Here is a 13679-nt window from a genome sequence, read left to right on the forward strand (position 1 = left end):
AAAAAAAAAAAAAAAGAGGTGGGTGCAGAGGGCACCTGTGGGGTCCTGCGGGTTGGTGCCGAATGCCAGGCTTGCTTGAGGTGGGCTTTGGCTGTGTTCGGGACAGGTCCCTGTGCCCCTTAGGGATGTTGGGCTGGGTGAAAGTTAGTTCTCTGCAACACCCACTCTCCCTGATGGGCCTGCTGCCCTCCCCTCCCTGTCTGCAGATCCCCCTTCTTCATCTCCTTCCAAAGCGGCAGCCCTCAGGAGCCCTGCCCTGCAGGGCTCAGCATTAGGGGCCACCTGACATGAACTTGCTTCCCAAGAGGTCTCAGCCAGGTGGCTCTGGGGTCCTCATGGAGAGCCGAGCGCTGCTCTCTCTGTACCTGCCCTGCAGCTGTGTGGGAGCCCTGTGGGCTAACCTTCACCTGCCCTAGGAGCTGGACTATACGGCTGTGCTGTGTGGGCGCCCTCATGCCACCCTCTCAGAATGCCAGGTGCTGCTTGGAGACCCAAGTTGACCGACCTGAGACACATGAGCATCGGGCTGGGGAGGTTACTGCCTTCTGGAGCCACCTTGCACGCCAGTCCTCCTGCAGTCAGTGTCCAGGGCCTGGAGGGGACAAGACACCCAGCTTGGGATGCGTCCTTGTTTGTGCAGAAGGGTCCATGAGCAGCCAGCTGCAGGGGAGGACAGAGACAAGGCTGATAGTGGCTGGGTGTGTGTGGTATGTGGTGTGTGTATGCGCGTGAGTGTGTGCGTGTGGCACTAGGCGTAGTATGTAGTATGCCTGGATGGTGTGTGTGTATGTGTGTGTTTGTGTGGTGCATGGTATGATGTGTGGTGTGTGGCATCTGTGGAGTGTGGTGTGTGTGAGCATATGTATGTGGCATATACTGTATGTGCATGTGTGTGGTGTGCATGTGGCATGTGAATGTGCATACAGTGTGTGTGCATGTGTGTTTGTGTGGGGTGTGGTATACCACACAGGCAGCTGAAGGTGGCACTGGGGACCCTGGCATGCCCCTAGAAAGCCCTGCTGCCGTTCTGACTTGGTCTGCCTGGTATGGGGTGCTACACTCTGATCGGTGGCTGTGCCCATGAGGGTCCACAACCAGCAGCAGTTGTTCTCCCGGGGTCTTTTCTTGCTTTCTTCTGACCTTGCGTGGGCTGGGGAGCCCAGCTGGAGGACCCTGAGACACTGTCATTAGGGCACTGCGCATGTGGAGCAAGAACTCAATTACCGCAGCTAGGAGACGGTGCACCTGGGCTCGTGTATCCCGCAGCTGTTCCCCCCAGAGGTGGTGGCTGGGTGGTGGCCACCACACAAGGAAGCTGTGATGATTGACCATACTGGGTCCCAGCCTGGACCGAGGAGGGCCCACATGGGCCTTGTTCCTGGTGGCACCCGGAACATCTCACACAACCCCATGTCTCACACAGGACGGGTTTGAGGGCGCAGTTGCTGCAGGGACTGGGCCACCTGCATTTGAGAACTTACTGGAGGCCTCTCGGGCCTTGGGAAGCTGTGATGTGTGACCCAAACTGCCTGCCATGGGGAGGAGGGGCACCGGTGCCATGTCACCTCAGGGAACCTGAACACCATGCACCTTGCGGGCTGCCAGCTCAGGAAGGTAGAAAAACAAGTCCCTTGAGTTCCCGCGGTGTGGTTTCTCCATAGTGTCCTCTATGGGGTAGGGGCAACAGCCCGGGAGGAAGTCAGCTCCCCCATATTGCCCTGCCTCTGGTTGAGCTGTACCTGTTGTGAGTCATTCTCGTTGGAGCACACTGCTAGTGTGAGGACCGTGGATCCTACGTGTGAATACATGCGCGTGTGTCCTGTGTGCGGTGAGGGAGAGGCTGAGAGGGTAGGCCGAATTACACCGGTCCCTGGGCCACAACTAAGAGCTCACACTTTTCTGTTTTAAGTGCTGGGGCTTGAACTCAGTCCTGCACACTGAGCTGCAGTCCCAGCCCTTTTTTAAATTTTGAGACAAGATCTTGCTCAATTGCTCAGTTGCCCCAGCTGGGCTTGAACTTGCAGTCCTCCCGCCTCAGCCTCCCAAAGTGTTGGGATTATAGGCATGTGTCATCCTGCCCAGTTCTAAGAGTTCTTTTAAAAATTTTCCATAAAATGTTTGCATTACAAAAACCTCTGCTCTGTTAAGCTGTAATCAACTTCCGTTTTTATCAGGCAGATAACCAAATAAACACTAAATGTAGAAAACAGCAATAAAAACAACATAAATACTCACCCATTTGAACTGGTTGATATTTTGGTTGACATTCAAGACCTTTTCACGTAAATACACACTTTGAATTGGGCTTTGTAAAATATCAAAGGTACCTCACTGGAAATTAAAACCATAAGAAAAGTAGAATAAAATATAAACCAGTGTTTAATGGATCTCTGTCTTGGGACGGCCTCTACAGTGTAAGAAATAATAAAAGAAATCATTGAAAAAAGTGACTATCCCTTGCATAACAATGTAAAATTTCTGTTCTTCAAAATGGATAATGCAGTTAAAAAAAAAACAGTAAATTACAAAAAAGATATGAATAACTATGCCAAAGGGTTGTGATCTTTCCTATATAAGAGCTCTCCCATAGAAATAAGACTTCCAGCATTCCACTGGAGACATTGGCAGTACACACCAATAGACAATCCACAGGAGGAACAAAGATGACTAATTGATAATGAAATAATCTGCTCAACTGAACATCAGATCACCCTTTTCCAGTTGCCAAGCTGGCAGAGTTAAATCCCTGGTAACTCCGGTACCTGTGTAGAAATCCACTGAGCTTCTGTTTATTCTCCTGGGGAAGTAGTCAGGAATCCCAGAAAGCATTCTTTGGAAATAAAGAGGCTGCAGGTCATGATTTATGTGTAGAGATGTACAGTTAACAATTTAGTACTCCTCTGGGCACTGAAGGCCCCCAAATACTGGTTCAGGAATGCTGTGTCCCCATCTTCCATGCTGGTATTGTTACAGAGGGTGAGCAGTTAGAAGGCTCAACTTTGATAGTAAGTGGGGCTGCTATACCAAATGAGCAGATGCTGGGCCACTTAAACAATAGACATTTATTCTGTCACTTCTGGAAACCAGAAGGCCAAGGTCAAGGTGGTAGCAGGGCTGGTTTCTTCTGCGGCTGGGAGGGGAGTAGCCTTCCCAGACCTCCTTCCTTGCCTGGTGGGTGGCTGTCTTCATAGTCACAGGGCCCTCTCCTTGTGCAGATGTATTGGTCTTCAAACATCCTCTTTTTATAAGGGTTCCAGGCGTACTGGATTAGGCCTCATCACAATCTCATTTTAACTTGATTACTTCTTCAAATCAAGTCACATTCTGGAGATGAAAATTTCAACACATGAATTTTAAGAAACATGCCCAGAAACATGCCCATGCCCATTTCTGGGGGGAAATGTATTTATTAATAACTGAAAGTGAGCTGTGATATAATTGCAGTGGCTGGACTTTTAATTCATCCATTTTTAGACAGGATACAACATAGTAGAAAATATACACATATTTTTGGATCATGTGGTTTAAGGAACACTTGGAGTTTGAGACCAGAGTTTGGGAAGCAGGATCAATTTAAATGAAAGAGGCTCACAAAAGCGCAAATAGATTGTACAAATAGGTGAGAATTATCAAAGAGAGCAAATAACTCTGTCTAATGTTTAACAGACTCTCCCTGTTTGTCTGTCTAGAACCAAGGAGGCTGTGGGGAGCTGTGGGGAGGCCCTTGTGCACCCAGGTTTCCGGGTCTAGGAGGAGCCAGAACACTACACCAGGAGACGGGCCTCTGTTCCAGGATTTTCTGCCCCTGAGTGACTGGGTGCTGGGAACCTGTTTTCTCTTTTGTGAAACAGCACTTCTAGGACACACCTCCTGGGGCTGCAGGGACGCTTTGCATCTGATGGGAAATGGGGTGTTTTGGAATCCCTTCCCCAAACTCCAGCACATTCTTTTGATGACCCTCGGTGGTGGTAATACATCTTCACTTGAAGATGGTTTTGATTTTTGGAAGCAGCTGAGAGTTGTTGGCAGTGGAGCCTGGTGATTCACTAAGTTACAAGCGTTTGAGCCTTCAAAAGAACGGGCTGGCCCTGCCTGTGCCTTGGTCACCACAGAGGCCGTGGCCAGGGCCACATCAGCCACTGAGCAGGAGAATGGTCATTGGTGGGGTCGCTGGTAAGTGACACACCAGATTCTGAAGACTTTAAGAAGGTGAAATATATCATTAATCATTTTTTCATGTTCAGTATGCACTAAAAGGACAATATTTTTAATATGCTGGGTTTAAACCCCATATTATTAAAATTAATTTTACTTGTTTCCATTTCCTTTTTAAATGGTAGCTGCTAGAAAAATTTAAATTGTATACGTGGCTCTAATTGCATTTTTAACAGGGATGGCCCATCTCAGGAAAAAGGTTCTGTTCTCTTATGGCTCATTAACTGACCTTGTAATTCCTCAAGAGTTCTTGAATTCTGAAAATATTGTGGACAACAAAGTTAGAAAAAGGATGCGGCTTTTTCAGATAATTAATGGGAAACATAACGTTTTCCCCCGTGTAGGTTGCAGTGTGATTGTTTTTAACAAGGTTCACAACTTGTTTGTCATATGTCACAGTGTGTGATGAGGTGTTTAGACAACAGGGGCCATAGTGATTAATATAAAAAAAGACCACTCTTTCGACCAGGAGTGGATACAGGCTTCCCAGGGAGGCTGGCCAGGGTGTGACAATTACAGGAAATCCAAGCTCGGTGCCTATAAATTTCAGTGTCTCATAGTCACTCCCATTGGTCCCTTGTCTAGGATACTCAGTCCCAAGGGCGGCATGGTCACAAGAGCCGTCCAGCCTGGCCAGCTGAAAGTGTTTGCTGCTGGCCCTTTGCAGAGTAAGTCTGCCAACCCCTGGACCAAGGGGCAAAGTTGATTCTGCAGCCCACACTGGGGAGAGGCCCAAGGGAGGCTGCATTGTGGGGGGAAGTAGATGGGGGTCCTGGAGGCAAGGTCCAGAGCTGAGTAGTGGTGTCTTGGTTCACCAACATAGTTTGTTTCATGATTCTGGAAAAGATGGCTGGGGTCATGTTCGTCACCCAATGGAGAGTTCACAAAGAAAAATGAGAGTTTGCCATATGCTGCTTCTGTTCGTGAACCAAGGTACCATTGTATTTGTAAAGATGACATTGATGTCGGGGATCTTGGCGGTGGGGGAGACCAGAGCAGTGAATCTGTTGGTAGAAAGGTGCTAGGATGGGACAGGAAGCTCCTGGGCTGCCAGGAGGTTGCTGATGTACTATGTTTGCGGAGAATTGGTAGCCACAGAGGCAACTGGAAATACACAGAGGGGCTGAGGGAGTGAGGGTCAGAGGAGGGGCACCCAGAGAGGCAGGTGGGACTGAAGCAATGAGTCACCTGGTCCTGGGACAGTGGCTGTCCCCGCTGAGATCTTCTCCCTGCCTCCTGCAGGGTAGGAGCCAGTTCTGCTGAGCCAGCTGCCCGCCTCCCTCCACCCCAGAGCCTATCTAAGTGCTGGAAGTAAAAAGACCCGATCTAGGGAACACCTTTCATCAGCAGCGGGTTTTTGAAGAAGTGCTGAAAATGGAGACAGTTCAAAGTACAATGTAACATGCTGCCAGACACTTCCTACCCGTCAGTAACATCTCAACATCACTTTATTGTGGTAAAATACATGCGAAATGTGCCATTTTACCATCGTACCACCATCACTACCATCTCCGGGACCTTTCACCTTTCTCAAATCCAGACTCCATACCTATTAAACGTAAGCCCCTGTGCCTCCCAGCCCAGCCCCTGGCAACTACCTCTACACTCTCTGTCCAGCCGTGACTGTTCCAGGGGCTTCCTGTAAACGTAGTCATGCAATACTGTATTTGTCCATTGTGTCTGGCTTGTACTTCTGTGCTACATTTCCATCAGTGGTGGGTGCCGATCTGCTGGTGGTTCCACAAGAGTCTATTGCCTTGTGGTGTTGTAGCTGGCCTTGTTAGTGTCAGGACACTCTGGGGTTTGCACAATGATGGAATTGCCTAGTGACAATTTTCTCAGAATGGATTCCTACTGTTAGGCGACACATGACTGTATCACTTAGGCATCATCCTCAGGGTCCATTGACATTGTATCATGTATATCTTACTTTCTTGTTGCTGAGACAAAAACCTGACACCAGCAAGTTAAAAGAGGAGAGGTTCTTTTGGCTCACAGTTTGTGGAGGTTTCATTCTGTAGTTAGCCAGCTCTAAGGCAGGGCAGCATTTCAGAGGAGAAACAGTCCGTGGAAGGGCAGTGAGTTTCCTTCTTTCCCTTTTGATTCCATTCAGGATACAAGCATACTGGTTGATGCCACCTACACCCAGGTTGGGTCTTCCCTCTTCAATAAATCTATTATCTATACACAGAACTATGCTAAACCAGCCAGGATTAATCCAAGAACATATGCCCATAATCCAGTATCATACACCAGTGATCCAGTATCACATACCCATGATCCAGTCATTCTCAAAAGCCCCATTGATAAGTAGATGAAACTCTGGGGGTACATCTAAATGTTAGCCATGACAATGTGTCAGAATCTCCTTTTTTAAGGCTGAGTAATAATCCATATATCACATTTGGTTTCTTCACTCACAGTCCATAATGTGATTTTGGCTTTAAGATTTTTTCTTTCACAGAAATGAAGTGGAAGCCCCTTTGTGGGGTAGTCCTGCACTGGCCACTTCCCTGCATGCTCTTATGAAGCTGATCTTCACCTGCCCAGCATGCACCTGTCCCAATTCACAACCAAGATGCAGTATAGCTGCATACCTGTCTCTTCATGTGCACAGATGGCCTCATGCCTTGGGCATTCCATGGCTTGGTTTTGTGTGTTTGTAAGCACCATCCATGATTGGTTCTCAGAGCTGTTGCCCAGACCTATGCTGTTTCTGACTTCTGTAGGTGCAAACTGGCTGCTAAGCATCCTCATGGATGGCTCCTTATAGAGAGGGATAGGGTTTCTACTCAAGACTCTTCCAAATTACTTTATATGTACACTGTGGTACACATGCTCCAGAATTGATGATGGGGTCACATACTGATAAATCCTTTGTAAACTGAAAATAGAACAAGTTACCAGGCATGGTGGTGCACACCTATAATCCTAGCTCTAGGGAGGCTGAGGCAGGAGGATCATTGTGAGTTCATGGACAGCCTGAGCTACATCATGAGTTCAAGGTTAGCCCGAACTACATACTGAGATCCTGTCTCAAAAAAACAAGAACAGAAACAAAAAAAAAAAAAAACAAAGAAAAACATTTTATTAAAAAAGAAAGTATAGTAAATTAGGAATGCATTTAGTCTACCTTACCTACCCAACATCAGCTACCACTGCCCAGCATCTTGAGGGAGTGTCCTGCCAAAGATTGCTAGATTGGGAAAAGACCTAAATCTCAAATCTGAACCCATACTGCTCTTATAGTTCTGTAAAGTCAACCACTGTAGGTCAGGTGTGTTTGTGTGTTTCCCGGGTTTTGGACAAAGCAGAAGCTTCCTGACCCAGCACATGGCCTTGGTGCATTTTCTCTCCTTTGTCTTCTTTCTCCTCATGTGCTGATCTCAAGCCACTGAATTGATTTTAACACCCACTATTGGGAGGACTGCAACCTGCACTTTGAAAACACATTCCAGGGCATTTTCTGAGAGTTTCAAGGGGACCAGATCTATGAGATTCAATCGTTACCCACCACCACCACCACCCTGGAGCACAGCAAAATTTGTGCAAGCACCTTTTCCCCTGCACTCTCTTGAACCATCAGATCTTCAGATTTAACATAGCCTTGTGCCAGGCTGTGGGTGTTGTGTTTTTGTTTGAAAGTGAGACTCTTTCCATGTTTATTAGTTCCTTGGTTTTCTTTATATGTGGCTTGCCCATTTTCTCTATTAAGATTTTGGCTCTTTTTTACAATGACTTTATAGGAGTTCTTTATATAGTCTCCATATTGATCCTCTTTCTTATATAATGTATTTTGGATACTGATCCTCTTGTTTCTATTTTTTTTTTTTAAGGAATTGTATGGTCCTTCAGTTATTCATGGCACCATAGGCATCAGGGTGCCAGGGAAGACTTGGGATGGGGAGGTGGAGGCTGGGAAGGGCAAGGAAGAGGAGTCTGGGAAGGAAGGGCTTGTTGCTGCTGACCCCAGTGAGAACCAGGAAGAGGAATCTTGGAGGGCATATGAGACTGCTACTTGGGAACAGGGTCCCTCTGGCCTGCTGGTTCTCAGAGGAGGCACCTTTGTTCCCAGAAGACATTTGGTAATGTCTGGAGACATTTTCGGTTATCATAGTGGGAGAGAGTTGCCAGTGCCATATGGTGTACCAAGCCCAGGGATGCCTCTCTGCATCCTGCAGCACACAGGACAGCCTGGAAAGAAAAGCAGCCAGCTGGGGTAGAGCCGCCCGCCCCACTCACAGCGCTGCGCTGGTAGGGCCATGGTTAACCAGCACCCCGGGGTGTCTGCTGGTATGAGGAAGGGCACAGTCCTGGGGACACTTGGTGCATGTCCACAACCTTGTCCACCAATACATCTCCTCTCTCTTCCTCCGCTAGGCAGGTCGTGACGAGCCCTGCCTGGGCTGAAGATTGCGGAGGATGGAAACACGCACCCAGCAATGTCTCTGGGCCGCCTCCTTCGCCGAGCCTCCTCCAAAGCCTCAGATCTCCTGACCCTCACCCCCGGTGGCAGTGGTGCGTCCCCCTGTGTCCTGGATGGAGAGATCATCTATTCCAAGAACAATGTCTGTGTGCACCCACCCGAGGGGCTGCAGGGCCTGGGGGAGCATCACCCAGGTGAGCCAAGGCAGAGAGATTTGAGTACAGGCCTGGGGAAGGTTGACCCTGAGCTAGTGGGCTGAGGAGGGGCACCCCTGAGGGTATTGCACAAGGGGGAGGACACCCCAAGATCGAAGGCCCAGGAACAGGAGGCTGGTGGGCAGGAATTCTCTGGAAACCACAGGTCCTGCTCTTCCTCCACCTACATGTGGGAATCAGGGACCTGAGGGCGTCATTCTGGGCATAAAAAAAAGAGTAGCAGTGCCCAGGGAGTTCCATGGGGCAGTCATGCTGCGACTCGATGAACAGCCAGAGACAGCATGGGCGGAGGTCTCAGGCTCTGGCTCCCTCCCAGAAGCCATGTGCGGAATACCGGCCTCAGCTCTGGGACTCTTCTGTGCACTGACTGACATCTGCGTGTCCTGTCTTCTCTGGGGAGCCAGAGTGGTGTCAAGGAGATGCTGGCTGGAGCTGGAGTCCCAAGAGGTGTGGTCAAGGGTGCAGGCTCCTGCCGATGGGGCTCAGCATGGGGGTGAGGAGGCCTGGGACCGAGTGCCATAGCCCAGGGATTGAGATACCTCAAAGCATGTGGGGGTGCATCAGGAGATGCCAAAACCAAGCGCTTTCCCCCTAAAACCAAGCGCTCAGCCCCTCACTGCTGGTGTTGGAGAACTTGTTCCTCTCCATCCCAGTCAGCCGTGGGCGTGTGCCGGCGCTCACAGCTGCCTCTGAAATTGGCCCCTTCATCTAAAACATTGCACTATGAAAGGAAAGACCAGGGTGCAGGGGCTGCCTGGAAAGGCCTGTGCACCACCCTTCTTGGATCCGTTCTTGTAAAATCAAGTCTCCAGCCTGGTGCATCCCTCCTTGGAGGATGCTGGTTTCCGGAGGTTTCTGGGCTTCCCTACTGGCCTGGGCTCTCACAGGCATGAAGGCCATGTGCCAGGCAGGCCAGGGCAGCAAGCAGGTGAGGGTAGACGGCATGGGGCCCTGACCTGGGAGTGCTTCTTTGGGGAGAAGCACAGGGAGGTGCTGCTCAGGCTGCTGCCCCCAGAGCGGTACTTGGAAAATGCCCGTGGTGAGGGTCGGTACCACACTCCGCCCGGGCCTGTTTAGCTCAAGGCCACTCTGCGTCTGGAGCCTGCTCGGTGTGAACTGTGCTAAAGGAGGCCTCTATGGGAACAGAGCCTCGGGCAGCCCCACCTTCTCTCTCACCCTGTCCTGCCGCTCCCTGCAGGGTACCTGTGCTTGTACATGGAGAAGGACGAAATGCTGGGCACCACCCTCATCCTGGCCTGGGTCCCCAACACCCGCATCCAGAGGCAGGACGAGGAGGCCCTGCGCTACATCACCCCTGAGAGCTCCCCCGTGCGCAAGGCCCCGCGCCCTGGGCGCCGCCGCACCCTGAGCACCGGTGTCGCTCACCAGGCCTCCCCTGTGGAGCCGAGGCCCACCCTGATCCCCAGAGATGAAGACATCCTGGTGGTGGCCCAGAACATCCAGGATGCCGTCCATATCAGCCCTTCACCTGAGGAAGGGGAGAAGCTGGCCCAGGGCCCCGGCGGGGACAGTCTCCTCCCTGCCTCGCAGGCTGTCCACAGCGACTCTGGGATCTTGTCTACAGTCAGTTCGCAGGATGGGACGGAGGAGGGCCGGGAGGCTCGGCCTGAGGCTGGGGAGGAGGAAGGCTCCCTGGAGCTGTCTGCCGATGGTGTAAGCAGGGACAGCTCCTTCGACTCTGACTCAGATGCCTTCTCCTCGCCCTTCTGCCTGTCACCCGTCAGCGCGGCCCTGGCGGAGGGCAGCAGCTCGGCGTTCCTGGAGAGCGAGGGCAGGTGAGTTCCCAGGTGGGGGCCCCACACCCGTCTGGGCCGTGGGAAGCAGCTGCACATGTGCCCACAGTGCTGACCAGCACGGCAGCTGCTCACTGCCCTCCTGGGCCTGCTGTTCCTGTGGGTGCTCCGAGCCCATGGTGTGGGCCAGGAGTTGGGGTGCCATCACTTGCTGCCGGGCTGATGGTGCAGGAGGCACATCCGGCTCCGCATCTGTCTCTCTTCTTCGGCAGCCGCACCCAGACTGAACCACCCCGGCCTAGTCTGCCCGGCTCCTGGGTCTGACTGTCCTGGGGAAGGCTGGAATGGCGGTTCTCCCTTTGGCAAGTGCCTGAGAGGCCTGGTGGCTCTGTGAGGCCTACGGCACTGGCTTGAAGTCAGTTTTGCTGCGAGGCTTGGTCCCCAGCCAGGCCCCATGGGGACTCCTGGCATCTGCCCCTGGAGAGGTGGGAAGTTGGCGGCATTCACTCCGTGTGGCCGCCGTCGTGCACCATGGGCGCTGTGGTGCTTCGGCTCGCTGACAGTGGACTTCACAGTACGGGCTGTGCTTTGGGGGCAGGAGTCCCCCGCACCTTGCAGTGGCTCTCCTGGGCCTTGGAGTCCAAGGAGACCACTGAGTGGGGAGTGTGGTCACTACATCCACCGCCCAATGTCTTTGGGGTCTCACAGAAGGTGGCATGCACCAGGCTCCGGCATGGGTGGGTGTGCTGACCCAGGGCATCTGGAGAGCCCAGCGTGGCATGGCTGTTCCCACCCTTCCTGGGCTCCATGTGGTTCTGTACTCATTCACTGTAGCAAAATTGGTGGTACTGGCAGACATTGATTAATCATGTGTGCTCACAGGTCAGCCAGGTATGTGCAGGATACCCACTGGGGCACTGGGCATCTCTGGTATGGCTTTGTGCGGAGGGAAAAGGGAGCCGTGGAGGTCACCAGCCAAGGTGCAAGCCAAGCCCAGAGTTGGACCCCGCTGGGTGTCCTCCAGCCTGGGCTTGAGCACACGTGTCCGCTCTGGGCTGATAGAAGCCAGGCAGTAAAGGGCAGGGCTGAGGGACTCACATGCTTTCCTGGCTCCAGCAGGAAGGAGTTTGAGGTGGATTTTTTCCTGATTTTATCCTCTCAGTAAGATGTGGTCCATTTAAGCCCAGGGTGAACCAATAACGCTTGTCTCCAGTATTTGAGAGCACAGGTAAAGGAAGCAGTCAGCCATGGTGAGCAGTCAGGCCCCCATGGAGGTTTGCAAAGGCCTGCAGGTTGTTCAGCCCTGCCATGTTCCTGCCAAGAGACCAGACTAGGGCCAATCTTGAGGCTCCCTCCTCCAAAGGGGCTCCACTAGAGCTCCTCCTGGTGGTGCCACGCTGGTAGTGCAGCGGTCCCTGCAGAGTCCAGACTCCCAGGGCCCAGGCTGAGCTGCAGGTGCTTATCCTTATCCCTACTTATTTTCCTCTTCCCAGAGAGGTGGTAGGTGAGTCTGCTCTGGTCTTGGGGTTGAGGATGGGGTGGCAGAACTGGAGCAGAGCCTGGCTTGCTTGGTTTTCCACCCAGCAGCCCTGTCCATCAGGGACTGGGATCTGGGTGTTCCGGAGCTGTGTGCTGATTAGGTCCTAGTACCCCTGGTTGGCGTGAACCTGGGAAACTTCCTTCTGTTCCTGGGGTTACTGTTTCCCTGCTGTAAGAGAGGGGTAGTGACATCCATTTTATGGGGTCATCATTGGAAGCAGAATCCTCCATGTTGGTCACCAACCTGGTTGTACCTGGGCTCACCTCATGGAGTGCTCATCCCTGCTGCCGAGCTGTCTCGGATGCTTCCAGAATAGCGACTCTTGCTCGAGGCTAACTCATCCCCCGGGGGAGATGGTTTATCCCAGCGCACGGGGCTGTTGTTGGCATCCTGGGTGGAGGCTGCGACTGCTGCCAGCAGCTCTGGTAGCTGCTGAACAGCCTCCTCCCCACTGCCCCAGGGCTCAGGTCTTGCTCTGGGCTCACCTAGGACCTGGTGCTCTCTCTGCCACAGGTCTTTGCATGGGTCCCCTTTGCCGGGGTTCACCCCGCCTCCTAACCAGCCAGCTAGAGTATGAGACTCAGCTGTGATGGAGCCCTTGTGTCTAGATTTTTGGGAGCCCCCTTTTTTTTTTCTTCTGGTACCAGGAATTGAACTCACGACCTTGCACTTGCCAGGCAGGCGCTGAGCCGCTGAGCTAAATCCCCAGCCCCCGGGAGCCTTTCCATCCCCCTAGACCAAGGAGGAAACGCTTTGCCTGCCCTGCACGGTTTTCCTGCTGGATCCTTGCTGTGATGCCAGGCTGCACACCTGGCTGCAGCTGTGGGTGAACTTCAGCACCTGGCAGATCTGCTGTAAACCCTGGCTTCACTCGCCTGGCCATATGACCTTGTGTGCCCAGCACTCAGGTATCTCCTGATGTGAAATGTGGCGCAGAATCCCTCGCAGACAGTGGGTGTAAGGGTTGCATGCCAGGCTGGGCCATGTGGTCTGCAGGCTGGCCCAGGAGCTGGGCAGTGGCCACGTCCTCCCATCCCTGCTCACACAGAGGCGTAGGAAACACTCAGCTTTGTGGCTTCTCCTTACACTTTGGCCTATCCACGTCAGGACCACAAATGAGTCCATAGCCACTGTCCCTCACACCCGTACCAGTGCAGTGCGGGTGCACTGGTCCATTTTCTGTTGCTCTAACACAATACCTGAGGCTGAGTACTTACAAAGGAAATAGGGGTTTTTTTTTTAGCTTACAATATTAAAAGCTATGAATCCAAGGTTGGATGGCCCCATAGATTTGGCCTCTGGCGAGAGCCCTGTCTCCCAAAGCAGAGGGCATCTTGGTAGGAGCTAGGCAGGAGGAAATGATCACACAGGGGCGGTGAGCTGGAATGCAGGAAGGGGCCGTGAGTTGGAGTGCAGGCAGGGGCCAGATGCGGTTTTTTGTTTTTTGGTTTTTTGCAGTTCTGTGGGTTAAATCTAGGGCCTTTGCCTCGGGCTGTATTCCCAGTCTGGGTTTTTTTTTTTTTTTTTTT

The 13679-nt window shown here is 52.1% G+C and overlaps 1 protein-coding gene across 5 annotated transcripts in view; it reads left to right on the forward strand.

Moving 5' to 3' along the window:
• The window catches only part of Tbc1d16 (TBC1 domain family, member 16), an 84329-nt gene that overhangs the window by 7373 nt on the left and 63277 nt on the right, over positions 1-13679 (forward strand). For 4 of the 5 annotated variants that reach the window (XM_005407331.2, XM_005407334.2, XM_005407333.2 and 1 more), the window contains exons 2-3: positions 8596-8835; positions 10055-10652. In XM_005407331.2, the coding sequence (XP_005407388.1) occupies positions 8658-8835; positions 10055-10652 (776 nt within the window). In that variant the 5' untranslated portion in view covers positions 8596-8657. The remainder of the gene's footprint in view (positions 1-8595; positions 8836-10054; positions 10653-13679) is intronic. The other variant, XM_005407332.2, reaches the window with a different exon arrangement.

The sequence above is a fragment of the Chinchilla lanigera genome, unplaced genomic scaffold (assembly GCF_000276665.1).
Source record: "Chinchilla lanigera isolate Chin_1 unplaced genomic scaffold, ChiLan1.0 scaffold00105, whole genome shotgun sequence".
Lineage (NCBI taxonomy): Eukaryota > Metazoa > Chordata > Mammalia > Rodentia > Chinchillidae > Chinchilla > Chinchilla lanigera.